The sequence below is a fragment of the Linepithema humile genome, chromosome 8, assembly GCF_040581485.1.
Source record: "Linepithema humile isolate Giens D197 chromosome 8, Lhum_UNIL_v1.0, whole genome shotgun sequence".
Lineage (NCBI taxonomy): Eukaryota > Metazoa > Arthropoda > Insecta > Hymenoptera > Formicidae > Linepithema > Linepithema humile.
Genome location: NC_090135.1, coordinates 4,378,487 through 4,393,639, shown reverse-complemented (window position 1 = coordinate 4,393,639; position 15,153 = coordinate 4,378,487). Strand labels below are relative to the sequence as shown.

Sequence of the window (15,153 nt, the reverse complement as noted above, 5' to 3'; positions counted from 1 at the left end):
AACTACTCGTCAAAATTTTTTTATTAAAATTGGTGACCCAGAGTACGTGTTGTAAGACGTTTGGACAATACTTTTACAGGATTTCGAGCGCTGGGCGAGTTTTTTTATCTGGGCCCTCAATTAATAATGTGAAATATAAAAATTTTATTTTTTATAGTAAGATATATACGTAAGATAGATAAAGAAATCCTCGCGCGAAAAAATTTCGGAAGTCTTCAATATATCATCTCGCTTGCTCTTGACTCATTTTTGTTCGACACTGATACATAGAGTGTCGAGTGATGTTTATTATTTACAAACAAAATTAGTGAGCACGGTAACAGCGCACGGCCTCAGATTCGGTCTGAAAGTTCTCATTTGTCTTTCGACCGAGCAGCGAGCAGCGAGCAGCGAGCAGCGAGCATCTAACAACTAAAAAAAAGCGGAAGGCAACAATGCCGAGATGTAAGTACTTTGACTTTTTTAGTGCAAAATAACATTTTTAGAAATATATTATTATAAAATAATATATAATTTTCATTGCAGCACGAAGCAAAGGCAGTTTGCCATTGAAAACGGCGACGAGGATGATAACAAGGGCGACGACGACGACGAGGCTGCCGACACCGACGACGATGAGGTCGCCGATACCGATGACGACGTCGACATCAACATCGACATCTACGCCGACACCGACACCGACACCGATGCCGCCGTCGACATCGATGCTGCCGTCGACGAAGACCGCGGCGACGTCGCCGCTAGCGATGGGACAAAGGAACGCAGAACAAAATGTGAAAAAAGTTAGTATATTTTAAAAAATTTAATATGTTGCATGTGCGTGAGTGAGTGAGTGAGTGAGCGAGTGAGTGAGCGAGCGAGAGAGAGAGAGAGAGAGAGAGAGAGAGAGAGAGAGAGAGAGAGAGAGAGAGAGAGAGAGAGTGTGTGTGTGTGTGTGTGTGTGTGTGTGTGTGTGTGTGTGTGTGTGTGTGTGTGTGTGTGCGTGTTGGGTGTGGGTGTGAGTGTATGCATCGCGTGCGTGCGTGCGCGCGCGCGCGTGAGTGTGTGTGCATAATGCAATCTTTTTTTAAAGCTGAAATATTATTTCTCATTATTTCCACTTTAAAAAAAATTACATTAAAACATACATGTGAGCGCATACACACATGTATGTTTCAATGTAATTTTTTTTAAAGTGGAAATATCAATGAGAAATGATATTATATGTAGGCATGTATTTTAGGGTGATTTTTATTTTCCGAGTGTGGAATTCTTTCTGCGATACCTTTCAAAATGTTTTCAATGCACAAAAATATAATTCCTGTCAAATTTCAACTTGATCGGACAACGGAAACCCGTGCCCTTGGCTCGTTAAATGTTTTTTTCTTGTAATAAACTTTCTATACTATCAACATTGATTTTTAAAGTGTATTTTTTACAAAAATCAGCCTAAAGGACTTTTCTTTTTTTTTAACAAGTGTCTTGCTTTTCTGCATTGTTTGAGACCTTATACATTTCATTTTATCAATTAGGGGAAATTGTGTGTAATTGATAAAAAAAATAAAAATATAGTTATTGCATTTATTCATTGATTAAACTGGAAAAAATAATGTATGGGTTAAAAAAGTTGTAATAGTATGTTTAGAGCCGAAAGAAGAATAAAAATTTAAAGATTTTGTCTATAAAAATAAATTTTCTGACTAATGTTATATAATAATTATGTTCTTTTATTCTTCTTTTGGCTCTAAATATACTACTACAATTTTTTTAGCCCACAGATAATTTTTTTCAGTTTAAACAATGAATAAATGCAATAACTATATTTTTATTTTTTTATTATTTATACACAGTTCCTTCTAATTGATAAAATGAAATGTATAAGGTCTCAAACGATGCAGAAAAGCAAAACACTTGTTAAAAAAAAAAAATTAAAGTCCTTTAGACTGATTTTTGTAAAAAATACACTTTAAAAATCAATGTTAATAGTATAGAAAGTTTATTACAAAAAAAAAATTTTTTAACGGACCAGACACTGGTTCCTGTTGTCCAATCGAGCTGAAATTTGGCAGGAATTGTTTTTGTGGATTAAAAATATTTTGAGAGGTACCGTGGAAAGAATTCGAAACAAAATTTTGTTGCGCCTACTATGGTAGCGGTAGGCGCTGCGTATAGATTCGGGATTCGCCGTGCTGGTCAAGGGGGCTTTGGCTCGGAGAGTGTAAAATAATTAAGCACTTCTGAATATATATATATAATAGCTTTTATTTGGTATCTTCTTATTACACTTGTCACCTCACTTATTCGGCGACCGTACTACCGTGGTTACGCGTGTACGCGACGTGTCGTGCTTCGTCCGGAACTTTGCTGATAAAAACCCGCGGCGCCTTGTGTGCCGCCTTAATTTATACGGATCAGTATTCGGAACACAATGAGACTTGAACTATATCGATCCATTGTGTTACCAAAATGCTGATCTGTTTAACCTACTTTAGACGCAAGTGACACTCGGGCTTCTAAGAACGAGTGCTCGCGTCAGCGCCTAATTGTTTAATAATTAAATAACTTTTGTCACAGGATTCTCGAGAAGTGGCCTCGATTAATGGCCTTCTAAATGTTTATTATTGTTATTGCCTAATTAACCTATAATTATTACGTTGTGGTCTTTCGACACACAACAATTTTAATCAAAAGTTAATAAAAACCACTCTAATATATACATATAAAAACACTAATACTTTGTTTTTAATATTTTAATTTCTTTTTTCAGCGCATTAATGAGGCGGTGCGGCGGGCGGTCAACCGCGAGAGGCGGCGGCAGCGAAAGCGTGGCGTACCGCCACCAACATACACGGGATATCAAAGCACGGCCTATGTGCCCGTGCCTCCTGCACCGATATTTGTGCCCGTGCCCCCCGCACCAACAGCATACATTCCTTCCCTGCCGCCGCTAGGGTACATGCCCGCACCTCCCGCATCGGGATACGTTCCCGCACCGCCGCCAGGGTACATACCCGCACCTCCCGCATCCGGATACGTTCCCGCACCGCCGCCAGGGTACATGCCCGCACCTCCCGCATCCGGATACGTTCTCGCACCTCCCGCATCCGGATACGTTCCTGCGCCGCCCGCATCATACGGGCCTTATTAAAGAGTTACACCACTTTAAACTTAAAAATCAACGCCATTTTTGCCAATTTTTAAGTTTATTATTTTAAGTTTACTATTATACACAAAAATTTTTTTTTTTTTTTACAAAATGGCGATGTTGATGTTTTAAAGTGGTGTAACCCCTTAATAAAAATAAAATTTTTATAAATAATATATATTAAATATTCTATATAATAGTTACATAATACTTTAGAATAAGATTATAATAAAAAAAACTTATGTAATAAAATAAAATAAAATAAATACATATAATGTTTCAATTATATGTATTTATTTTATTTTATTTTATTACATAAGTTTTTTTTATTATAATCTTATTCTAAAGTATTATGTAACTATTATATAAAATATTTAATATATATTATTTATAAAAATTTTATTTTTATTATTAATATTACTAATATATATTAAATATTCTATATAATAGTTACATAATACTTTAGAATAAGATTATAATAAAAAAAAACTTATGTAATAAAATAAAATTAAAAAAGAATATGTTTAAATTATATGTATTTATTTATTTTTTATTCCTTTCCTTTTTTATCCTTTTGTAATCACTTAGCTTCAGACTCCACACATATTTGTTAAACACACATTATTTAATATGTTCACTCGCACTTCTTTCTATCTGTCTGTCTGTCTGTCTCTTTCTCTCTCTCTCTCTCTCTCTCTTATTTGCATCATTATATTTTATCTATATAGTTTTTATTCCTCCTATTTCCCTACATAAAAATAAGCACTTTTGTTTTATAGCATACATGAAATATGCAATAAGTTATCTTTTCTATTTTATTTTTTATATTTATGCTAAATATAAACAAATAAAATGTAATGAATATAATAAAATGTACATATATTTTTTACATTGCTATAATTATGTCATAATTATTATTATTTTTATTGCAATGTCAGAAATATATGTAAATTTTATTACATAAATATATTTAAAATAGTAAAATAGAAAGAGAAAGTAATTTATTGTATATTTCATATATTCTATATAAAATGTAGCGTATTTAAATTTATTTCTATGTGGGATAATACAAGAATAGAATAAAGCCATACAGATGAAATATAATAATAAACTATTAGAGAGAGAGAGAGAGAGAGAGAGAGAGAGAGAGAGAGAGAGAGAGAGAGAGAGACAGAGAAAGAGAAGCGCGAGTAAATATGTAAGCAAATATGCGTGGAGAATAAAGCTGAACGATACGTAGTGAGCGAGCAGTCAGAAAAAAACAGAATGAATGTATCAGTGAGAAATCGAAAATACAAAAGCGAAATATTATTTATGCGTACATATATATAGCTCTCAGAGACAAAGATAGTACGATTGTCTGGCTTTGTCAAGTCAGCAGATTGCAGCTCTATCTATCTCGATGTCCAGCAATTAATCTACAGCTGCGTCTTACTCACGTATATAGAACCGCACACACACATCTATACTAAATAATTAAAACTAAATACTTTTTACATTAGGCTTCTAAACTTATTTCTGAAAGCTCCATATTATTCTTTCATGTAATCCCTACTACGGATGCAGCTTGTTTTGTATGTGCAAACTACATAACTTTTATATTAAGCAAATATTATTACGAGCTGACGTCAGAAGCCGGTAATAAAACTGTAACTTTTGAGTTTTTCTTATTTTTTCATATAAAATTGCTGCTTCCGTAGTGTCTTACTGTTTGTACTTTAATTGTAGAGAAGGATTTATCAATCTGTACAGTAAAAAAAAAGTTAAAACAATCCTTCTAAGTTTCACGTTAGGTCGGTAATACAGACCCTTTTAGGATCCCCTTAATAAAGAAAGATGAAGTTAGATTAGCTGCACTAATAGACAGATTAAACAGTATCTATAAGGATTCATCAAATAGAAAGCGCGGACTGATTAACGGAATAGGTTCGCTAGTTAAATCGCTATTCGGCACTATAGACGCCGACGATGAAAAACAAATAAACGAACAACTGATGCTAATACAAAGGGTGTTTACGATAATTCAAGTTCGAGTTAGTTTCACTAGGACCGAAAAATGAGATAGACATAACCATCTAGAACCTTTATAATTCATGACAATTCGACGCTGTCTTGTATCGCTTAAGTTAAATTCATTGAATTTGTTGAGTTTATTGAGCAAATTTTATTGTAATAGAAAAATGTCAACTGCAAATCAATCTATGAAAGAAACAAATAATGTTGGTATGTATGTTGGTATACCTCTTTAATAAATTAATAATAATATAATTAATAATAATAATAAAGGACATTTTTCTATTACAATAAAATTTGCTCAATAAACTCAATAAATTCAATGAATATAACTCAAGCAATACAAGACAGCGTCGAGTTGTCATGAATCATAAAGGTTCTAGATGGTTATGTCTATCTCATTTTTTGGCCCTAGTGAAACTAACTCGAATTTGAATTATCGTAAACACCCAAAGTAACCAGAAGACGCTTACGCACGTAACGCATAACCAATTAAAAGTATTAAATACTACAATAGCGCATATTAGTGATTTAGAAGAAACTATCGAACAGAATAACGAAAGATTATACGATTTAGATAAGCGTATCTACAACGGCACATTATTAATTATCAAAAGCGAAGAAATAAACGAATATTGCACTATTATTAACAAAATGTTAACCGATTTACAGCGTGACGTACAGAACGTATATGACTACATGTCTTACGCTACACACGGAATTATACACCCTAGGTTAGTTCCGGTAGAGCAAATTTTTAGCGAATTGCGAGCGACAACGCCATACTTGCCTTAAGGGACGCACTTCCCCTTTGCCCTCAAAAATAATGGATGGCCGTTACTAGAAAAATTGACCACTATTAACGCGTATTATGCGAACGACACTGTGTACACTATATTAAGATTTCCGCTTGTATCTTATCCTAAGTATAAGTTAATAAAGATAATTTCTCTACCTGTCCATAACCATGGCGAACTATTTACCTTTACAAAAATAAACCAACATGTAATTGCCGTTAATCTGGAATTACCCTCCTATGTAACCATGTAGAAAATTTAAGTAAGTGTGTAAAAATCGTAAATCAGTATATTTGTAAACCAGACAGTCCAGTATACTCTATAAATCCGAGAGCACTCTGTGAAGTACAGTTGTACGCGGGACTAGCGAAAGAAAATGCGTGCGACGTTAGATATATTAAATCTAACCAAACGATTTGGATAGCTCTAAGCAAAGAAAATTCATGGCTGTATTCGACTAATAAAGAACAGAAAATAATTATACAGTGCAAAAATAAAAGGGATATGCGAATTAAAATTGAACGCACAGGTAGAATTACATTAGTAAATAATTGTAAAATAATTACGACGGACATGACCATCAGGACGTCAACAAGCGACACTAGCATTCAAGCCTTTTTGCCGAAATTTAAATTAACTCTAATAAAAGAGACGGTCATAAATAAGCCAGAGGAGGCAATCAGACCAATAAAATTAAAGAAAATCATCCAGAGCTCTAAGGAACTCATGGACTTAGGAAGAGAAAAAAAAGAAATTAATAAGGAATTAAAAGAAAGTAATGTTGTGCAATTCAAAAAGCCAATGTTTATTTATCCTATGGTCACTAGTTCTGTAGTTATCGTAGTTATTGTGTTAACCATATTAATAAAAATGGTAATTGTTCTAGCGAAAAAAAAAAAGGAAACTCGAGACTCTCGCAACCCCGGAATGCGTAAAATTGTAAATCATTATAACATGCACTACTCAGGTTACTACTAAGACAAACTGCATTAAACAAACGAAAACTTCGTACCTTCGTTTTCTTCTTTTAACGGGGGAGGGATGTTGTGTGTCGAAAAACCACAACGCTATAATTATAAGTTAATTAGGCAATAACAATAATAAACATTTAGAAGGCCATTAATCGAGGCCACTTCTCGAGAATCATGTGACAAAAGTTATTTAATTATTAAACAATTAGACGCTGACGCGAGCACTCGTTCTTAGAAGCCCGAGTGTCACTTGCGCCTAAAGTAGGTTAAACATGTAACGGTGCAGCCCGCAAGCTGCATCGTTACGGCTACGGACCGTCCATCATCCGTAGCCCACCAAGGGCGCATCGAGCGCCGATAAAGCTTCATCAAAAACAACGGCGGTCAAGCGCCGAACGGACCCCCACATTCGACCGTTCCAAAATTCCGTTAGTGGGGGCCCGCCGCCGAAATCGCCGATGCTTGCCGATCCGAAGTCAGTCGGCTGCCAGCCGGGTATAAAAGAGGCCCGGCTGTACGTCTTCTCACCAGATCCTGATGTTCGCTGCTAGACAGCGAACATCTCTCTACGAGCGTTCTCATAGTCCGCCGAGCGTACTCGGCTTCTATGCCTTTTTCCAGCACACGAGCGTTCTCGTGTACCGCCGAGCGTACTCGGCTCCTCTAGGCACCGATCTTCGTGCAGCGGGCATTCCCGTGTACCTAGCCGGATCGCCATTCTAATTCCGCCTTTGTACGAGCGTTCTCGTACTCCCGCCGAGCATACTCGGCCCCTCTAGGCACCAATCTTCGTGCAACGGGCATTCCCGTGTACCTAGCCGGATTGCCGTTCTAATCCTGCCTTCGTACGAGCGTTCTCGTACTTCCGCCGAGCATAATCGGCTTCCTGATCCAAATATCGCGTTTCTTCGCCGAGACTTCAAATCGTAATCCGTCCGGCAGGCAAAACAGTGTTGCTAGACGGGATGCTTTTTCTCGCGCATGCGCAGCGCTGCAGCTATGAATCCAGCGGTGTATACGGCTTATAGTGTTGGGTGCTGGCGCGAAAAGTTAGACGTTTGACAGGCTACAGGAGAAGGTTAGGTGAGTACATGTAAAAAATAATAATATTTATATCATATATATATTTATATGTATTTTTTGTTACGCAAAATATGGATAGTTCAAAAGGAGCCATTAAAAAGACGCATATTAAAAATTTTCAAAATTCTTGGTTAGCTGACGATTTATTTAAAGGATGGCTGGCTCCTCATCCTACGGAAAATAAGGCAATTTGTAACTTGTGCAATATTACCATTAGATGCTGTAAATCAGATTTAATACGGCATTCACAAAGGGCTAAACATATTAAAAATTGTGACAGTAATTCTCAAATAAGTCAAAGCCAACATTCCAAAAATTCTCATATTGAAAACGTTAAACGAGCCGAAATTAAATTAGCAGCTTTTTATTCTGAACATAATGTTGCTCTTTATGCCGCAGATCACGTTCCTTTGTTAAAAGACATTTGTATAGATTCTTCAATCGTGCAAGATCTTTCACTGGCTCGATCAAAGTGCACCAATATTATTAAAAAAGTTCTTGCAAAGCAGGAAATTGAGAAAATTGTTAACATTTTACAGAATCAAAAATTTTCAATTTTAATAGATGAAAGCACGGATATTAGAGATACTAAAATTTTATGCGTTCTTGTTCAATTTTTTTCTCCGTTAAAAAAAAAGTTGAAACACAACTATTAGAATTATTAGAATTAAATGCTGCAGATTGCTCTGCAAATAGTATTTTTTAATTATTTAAAAAACTTTTACAAAAATATGAAATACCTATTACAAATATAGTTGGAATGGCAAGTGATAATGCATCCGTTATGATTGGATGTTATAATTCATTTTTTTCTCGTTTGCATTCTGAAATTCCGGGAATAGTTATGTTAAATTGTATTTGCCATTCTTCCGCGATTGTAGCTAGTAAAGCCTGCAAAAAATTGCCACAATCTTGTGAAAATTTAATTAGAGCGGTTGCAACTTTTATATATCAGGCAGTGCAAAGAGATGTACGATTTTAAAAGAATTTCAAGATTTTTTTGATATTGAGAAAAATAAGATATTAAAATTAGCTAATACAAGATGGCTCGTTTTGCATAAATGTGTGGTTAGGCTTCTCAAAAATTGGGAAGCTTTAAAACATTATTTCACATTAGCTATTCATGAAGACAAATTAAGATCTGCGGAACTAATTTTAACAGATTTAAATAATAATAATATTAAATTATATTTATTATTTTTGAAATACTCATTAAATTTTTTAAATACTTTCAATGCTCTTTTTCAAGGACGACAAATTTTAATTCATATTTTATTTGAAAAGTCTCAAAAAATTATTCGGCAAATTGCTCAAAATTTCATTAAGCCTGAGGCTTTGGAAAATATCATCTCTTTAGATGTTGACAATGAGAATTACATACAAGATCTAAATGACATATATGTAGGGCCCAAATGTAAAAACTTTTTAGCAACACAATCTTTAGAATGCGCGGAAGAAATTAGATTAAAATGTTTAGATTTTTATAAAACAGCAGTCCGCGAAATGTTGAAACGTTTACCGTATAAAGATACCTTTTTCCAACAATTAACTTTTTTACATCCGTCTATTGCGCTATTTGATCAAGGCAGAATGAAAATTAGAGATTTAACTTGTATTGCTAATTCTGTTGCAAATATTGATATTACTAACTTAGCTTTCAAGTGGAGAATTCTGCCATCAGTTTTTAACGATACAGAAAAACAGAAGTTGGTTTCTTTAGAAATTGATCAAATGTGGTCAACAATTTTTGAACATACAGATTTAAATGGGGAAAAAATTTTTCCAAATTTAGAATTATTAGTTCAAGCGGTTCTTTCTTTTCCCCATTCAAATGCCGAAGCCGAACGGATTTTTTCTATTATTACTGATGTAAAAAATAAAAAGCGAAATCGCTTATCAGTTGATACTCTTTCCGCGATTAGCATTGTTCGATCAAGTTTTCAGGTTAAAGGCATTAATTGCATTAATTTCAAAATTGATTCGCGACATTTGGAGTTACATAACTCTCAAAATTTATATACAAAATCTGATTGCAGTTTATCTGATGGTAAATAGCTTAGTTTTTTATTCTAGTCGTTATAATAGCTTTGTCATTTTTCTTTATTTTTTCAAATTTTATTTAATTTTTAATGCATAAAAACGCGATTTTTTTTTCTTTATATTTGTCATATTAGAGTTTTTTTATATTTACAATATTGTTAGTATAGTTTCATTTTAACACATTTCTTTCAGCATATTAATACACATTTTTTTCAGCATTATTAGTACTCGCATAATATGCAATTTTTATTTTAATTAATATTTTTATTAATATTATTTTTATTTTTATTATTCATTATTTATTATTTATTTTATAATAATTGATAAAAAAAATTATTTTTGTTTTATTGTAGAATTAGATCTTAAAATTAGTTGTACAAAATATGTTATTTTTAATTTTAAAAAATATGTGATTTTATTTGTGATAATTATTGTGATATTATCAATGTAAATACTTTTATTTTCTAATGTTATATATGTTAATACTTTTATTTTATGAATATTGGTAAGGTTTTTAGCAGTTTTTCCTTATCCTTGCAACAAATGTTGGTATTCTTCGTAATTCTGCCAAATAAAATACTTTATTGTTATTAAAATGTTATCAACAATTATTTAAACATCCTTTCCTTTTTTAGCTTATTTTTTATTAATATTATTAATTATTTTATTATTATAAAAATAAACATAATATTTACATGCGTTTAATTTATTATTATTTTATTACTTTTTATCACTTTTTAACGATAAACAAAATTTTCTAATAATTTTTTAATAGAAGAGTCTACAAGTGCCCTTTTTTTTCCTCAATTAGTACACCGTTGAGGCCGATTCTCAAGTGCGTTCGTGAAAAAAAGCGTCCCGTCTAGCAACACTGAGGCAAAACCGCGTCGACCAATCCGCGCCGCCGATCAGTCCGCATCGATCTATTATCGAACGGACTCGCGACTCTACGAACGCACTCACCGACAGGCGCTCCGTCGTGTGCCAATTGTTACGACTCGATCACACGGCGCTTGCGCCGATCGTTCCACCGATCGCACTAAGACGCCTCACGTCAAAGCCAATCATATTTCGCCGTGGCTTTTATACTTATCTCACCGTTGCTTTTATACTTATTTTACCGTTGCTTTTATAATTATTTCGCCGTTGCTTTTATACTTATTTCGCCGTACCTTTATACTTTTCTCGCATCACAATCATACATCGCATTTATACAAATTTCACCGAGTACATTTATCGCAATCATACATCGCATGTACACACAGTCATCAGACTCATTATTTGAATAAACACATTTTCTTATTTATTATTAACATTCACGTGCATTCTTTCTTGACGTACCCCCAACCGAACGAACCCGGCGAGCTATACCACGTCCGAAAAAGCTCACACGGTTTCAAACAGATCAGCATTTTGGTAATACAATGGATCGATATAGTTCAAGTCTCATTGTGTTCCGAACATTGATCCGTATAAATAAAGGCGGCACACAAGGCGCCGCGGGTTTTTATCAGCAAAGTTCCAGACGAAGCACGACACGTCGCGTACACGCGTAACCGCAGTAGTACGGTCGCCGAGTGAGTGAGGTGACAAGTGTAATAACAAGATACCAAATAAAAGTTATTCTATTTATTCAGAAGTGCATAATTATTCTAAACTCTCCGAGCTAAAGCCCCCCTTGACCAGCACGGCGAATCCCGAATCTTTACGCAGCGCCTACCAAAGTAGGCGCAACAATATAGCGCGGGTCCGTCGATGTGGTCGCGCTGCCACGGTTGATTGTAATGCTTAAGACACGAACGATAACCTCGCACCTCCGGATCCGCTTTTAAATGTTCCGGAAGTTTCTCCCACAGACGCTTAACGTACCGACAAAAGTTTTGTAAAAGAATCACTTTCGGTATAAATCGCAACTCCTCGGCTAACAAATGTAAAATATCGTCCGTCAGTACGAAAAACATTTTTCCAACTGAAGAATGTTTGAGCCGCGCACACCTATAAATAGCATGCAAGCATCGAACGTTAATCAGTAAAAATGAAATTTGTCCGACAACCGTATACGATTCGTGTGAAAAATATGGACGATAAGACGCTGGTGGGAGGAGCTTACGCATCTAGACACGGTCGAATGCTGCCAAGCACGATACGCGGTATCATTTGCGGTCCCTCGAATTGCGGTAAAACAAACGTAATGTTGAATCTGTTGGAAAGTCCGCACGGTGTGTGTTTCGAAAACGTGTACATGTACTCGAAATCGTTACATTAGCCGAAATATCGATATCTCGAAAGATTGCTCGGACCGATCAAAGACATCGGTTACTTTACATTTTTGGATAATTGCTCCGTGATACCTCCGAGCGAGGCGCTACCAAATTCTATATTTATCTTTGACGATATAGCCTGCGACAAACAGGATGCGATTCGAAAATACTTTGCGATGGGTCGACATTCCAAAGTCGATTGTTTCTATCTGTGCCAGACGTACGCGAAAATACCTAAACATCTTATACGCAACAACGCGAATCTGTTAATTTTATTCAAGCAGGATGGTACAAACCTTAAACATGTCTACAACGATCATGTAAATACGGACATGACGTACGAAGATTTCTGTACATTGTGTCGCGCATGTTAGCAGCACAAGTGCGGTTTCATTGTAATAGACAAAAATAGTGCGATTGGCGATGGACGTTACAGACGTGGTTTTAACGAGTTTGTGGTACCACGAAATGGTTAGTTGTTCTCGAACCGTCGACGATGACGCTCAACACGAAAGATATTGAGGGGCGTGAGAAGTTGGCGAAGGAGATTGTTCGTACGAGCGAATTGATTCGCAAGAAACATCGGACGTTGAAGGCTAGAAGGATAGAGAAGAAGATAGATTTGGAGAAGCATTTCAAGCCAGTCGTCGAAACGTTGAAACGAATCGTCGAGAATATCAAGGGTGACGATGATTCAGTTGACGATCTCGAGATTAAAAACGAACCGGACATCAAACGAAAGCGGTCGAGCTTTGAGAAGAAGAAAATCAAGCGTACCTCGTTAACGATACCGATATAGACCCCGTTGACGTCATCGATACAAGCCTCGACTCCGCTCCAGCCGCAAAAATTGATGTTTGAAGCACCGACAAATTTACCGACCGAAAACGTGTTCGAAACCACGGACCCGTCTTTCGTAACATCCGTGAGACAGACGATGCAAACGTCCGATGGTCAGGAAGCGCTGCACAGCCATTTGGGCCGGCTCGGGCGAGAGTACATCGGAGTCCTCTTGAGCGGTGATAACAATATTAATAATGTTTACGGAGTGTACTACAACAACGGGGGAACGCAGCTAGGAGACAAGCGCTTTGACATTGATAAAAATGATAACATAATTGTGAACGACGTTAAATACACTGGTACGCCCGGTCTGTATGAATTAATATTGAAAAGACATCCCGACGATGTGGTGTACACGGAGGATGATAAACAGTGCGACTTGAACTAGCCTCGGAATCACGCTAGATCCGAGGGAGCACGCCCAATGGAAATCGGTAACCGCGGTACTCCACGATCTTCGGGAGCTAGGTAACTCGCGAAATCGGCAATAACTGCACGATTCGGTAACTCGCGGTATTCCACAAAATTCGGGAGCAAGGTAACTCACGCGATATCGGTAACCGGAAATGGGCGCCAGGTGCGAGTAATCGCACCGCGGTATCGGTAACTTCAACAGTTCTCAAAAATGCTCGGCCGCTCCCCGCTCAGTATATGGCAGAGGGGCGCAGTTCTTTTATTTAACGTTAGATATCTAGAGTGAGAGGCGAACACAAGGACAACTCGATAATTAATATTTAACAATAATGTATTTCCATGATTCGGTTACAAGGGTAAAGATGTGTGGAGCGTTCGTCCTGAGCCGATACGGCGGAAACAGTTCAATGCGGTAGTAAGGCCATTCGCCCAATTAATCGGTAACAAGAATAAAGTTCGACAATTACACGAAATCACGGAAACGCGATCACGATAATTCGCCGCTGATCCGACTATATACAGCAAACAAATGACTTATATTTTGATCATCCGATACGGCCGGTGAAGGCCAAATAAATATTCTTTGAACGACGGTAGCCTAACGGCCAGAAATGAGATGTCGCGGAACGGCTATTTTTCGCGGGCTTTCCCGTTTCTCGCCGAGACGCTAACTTTACGGTAACAGCAATCTCGCGGAGAACGTTCCCGAACCAAAATCCGCGGACATTCACCCACGGTACTTCCGGTACGGTGATAACGCGACAAAATCGGTAACAGAACGGTATCGCAAGAAAGACGGTAGCAATCGGTATCTTCCCAAAAGAAACGGTAACGGAAAGACGATAGCAATCGGTATCTTCAAAAGAAACGGTAACGGTAGGACGGTACGGTAACAAAACGAACGGCAAACGAAACGGCAACGAGAAGAGACTGTCGGCGCTTAATTCTCGCAAGACGGAGAGACTTTTACGCGCTATCCGGAGCCCGCTGGACATGCGGTAATTGAGCGTAATTGAGCTCAGTGGCTCTTCTCGGCTCTGTACGTAGGTCCTTCCAAATCCGCGTCGCCTTCCTGCGCATCCTGCCGATTTTCCAAAAAGGGGGGCCCCTGAAAACCGCCCACAGTTCATCCAGGGCGCCCCCCCCCTCCCCGCTTTCTGTGGTTTCCTCAAATCCTTCGGCCGATAATGTGTTGATGAGTCGATGTTCCCGGAAAAGACTGGTTAGGCTGGCCGAGCCATACTCCGGTCTTTCCGGGTGCAGCATCTTCGGAGTCCTCGAAGCCGTCTGCAGCCGGGCGAGGTCCGCTGCTGCGTGTCTCTGCGCTTCTTTGATTTTGTGGCTAAAACCAAAGCGGAGTTAGATAGGGCTTGGATGGCGGAGGCGACGGAATCGCGGTACCTTTTGCTATGGGGTCACTAACGCGTGACACCCGTCGATGATCCCCCGGCGTCCGGTCTTCATGGCGATGCTGCATCTTCGCCCTGAGGCACAAAACACGCAACGCCGCCCGCACGGGGTCTTGCCTTACAACTTAAAAACGATATTAACGGTACAAAGGGATTGACATAAAAAAACAAATCGTATCGATTGTGGAGTCTCGCGGG

At 37.3% G+C, this 15,153-nt stretch overlaps 1 protein-coding gene across 1 annotated transcript; it reads left to right on the top strand.

Moving 5' to 3' along the window:
- Nucleotides 1–379: 379 nt before the first annotated feature.
- LOC137001553 (uncharacterized) lies at nucleotides 380–3,257 on the top strand. The gene is made up of 3 exons (XM_067360610.1): nucleotides 380–444; nucleotides 526–782; nucleotides 2,747–3,257. Exons 1-3 carry the CDS (start codon nucleotides 435–437, stop codon nucleotides 3,125–3,127), a joined length of 648 nt encoding a protein of 215 aa, XP_067216711.1. The 5' UTR covers nucleotides 380–434; the 3' UTR covers nucleotides 3,128–3,257.
- The last annotated feature ends 11,896 nt before the right edge of the window (nucleotides 3,258–15,153 follow it).

Bases quoted from the DNA above. Each gene is read 5' to 3' on its own strand.
- LOC137001553 (XM_067360610.1), top strand. The intron at 783-2,746 runs GTTAGTATATTT...TTCTTTTTTCAG, and splicing joins CAGAACAAAATGTGAAAAAA to CGCATTAATGAGGCGGTGCG.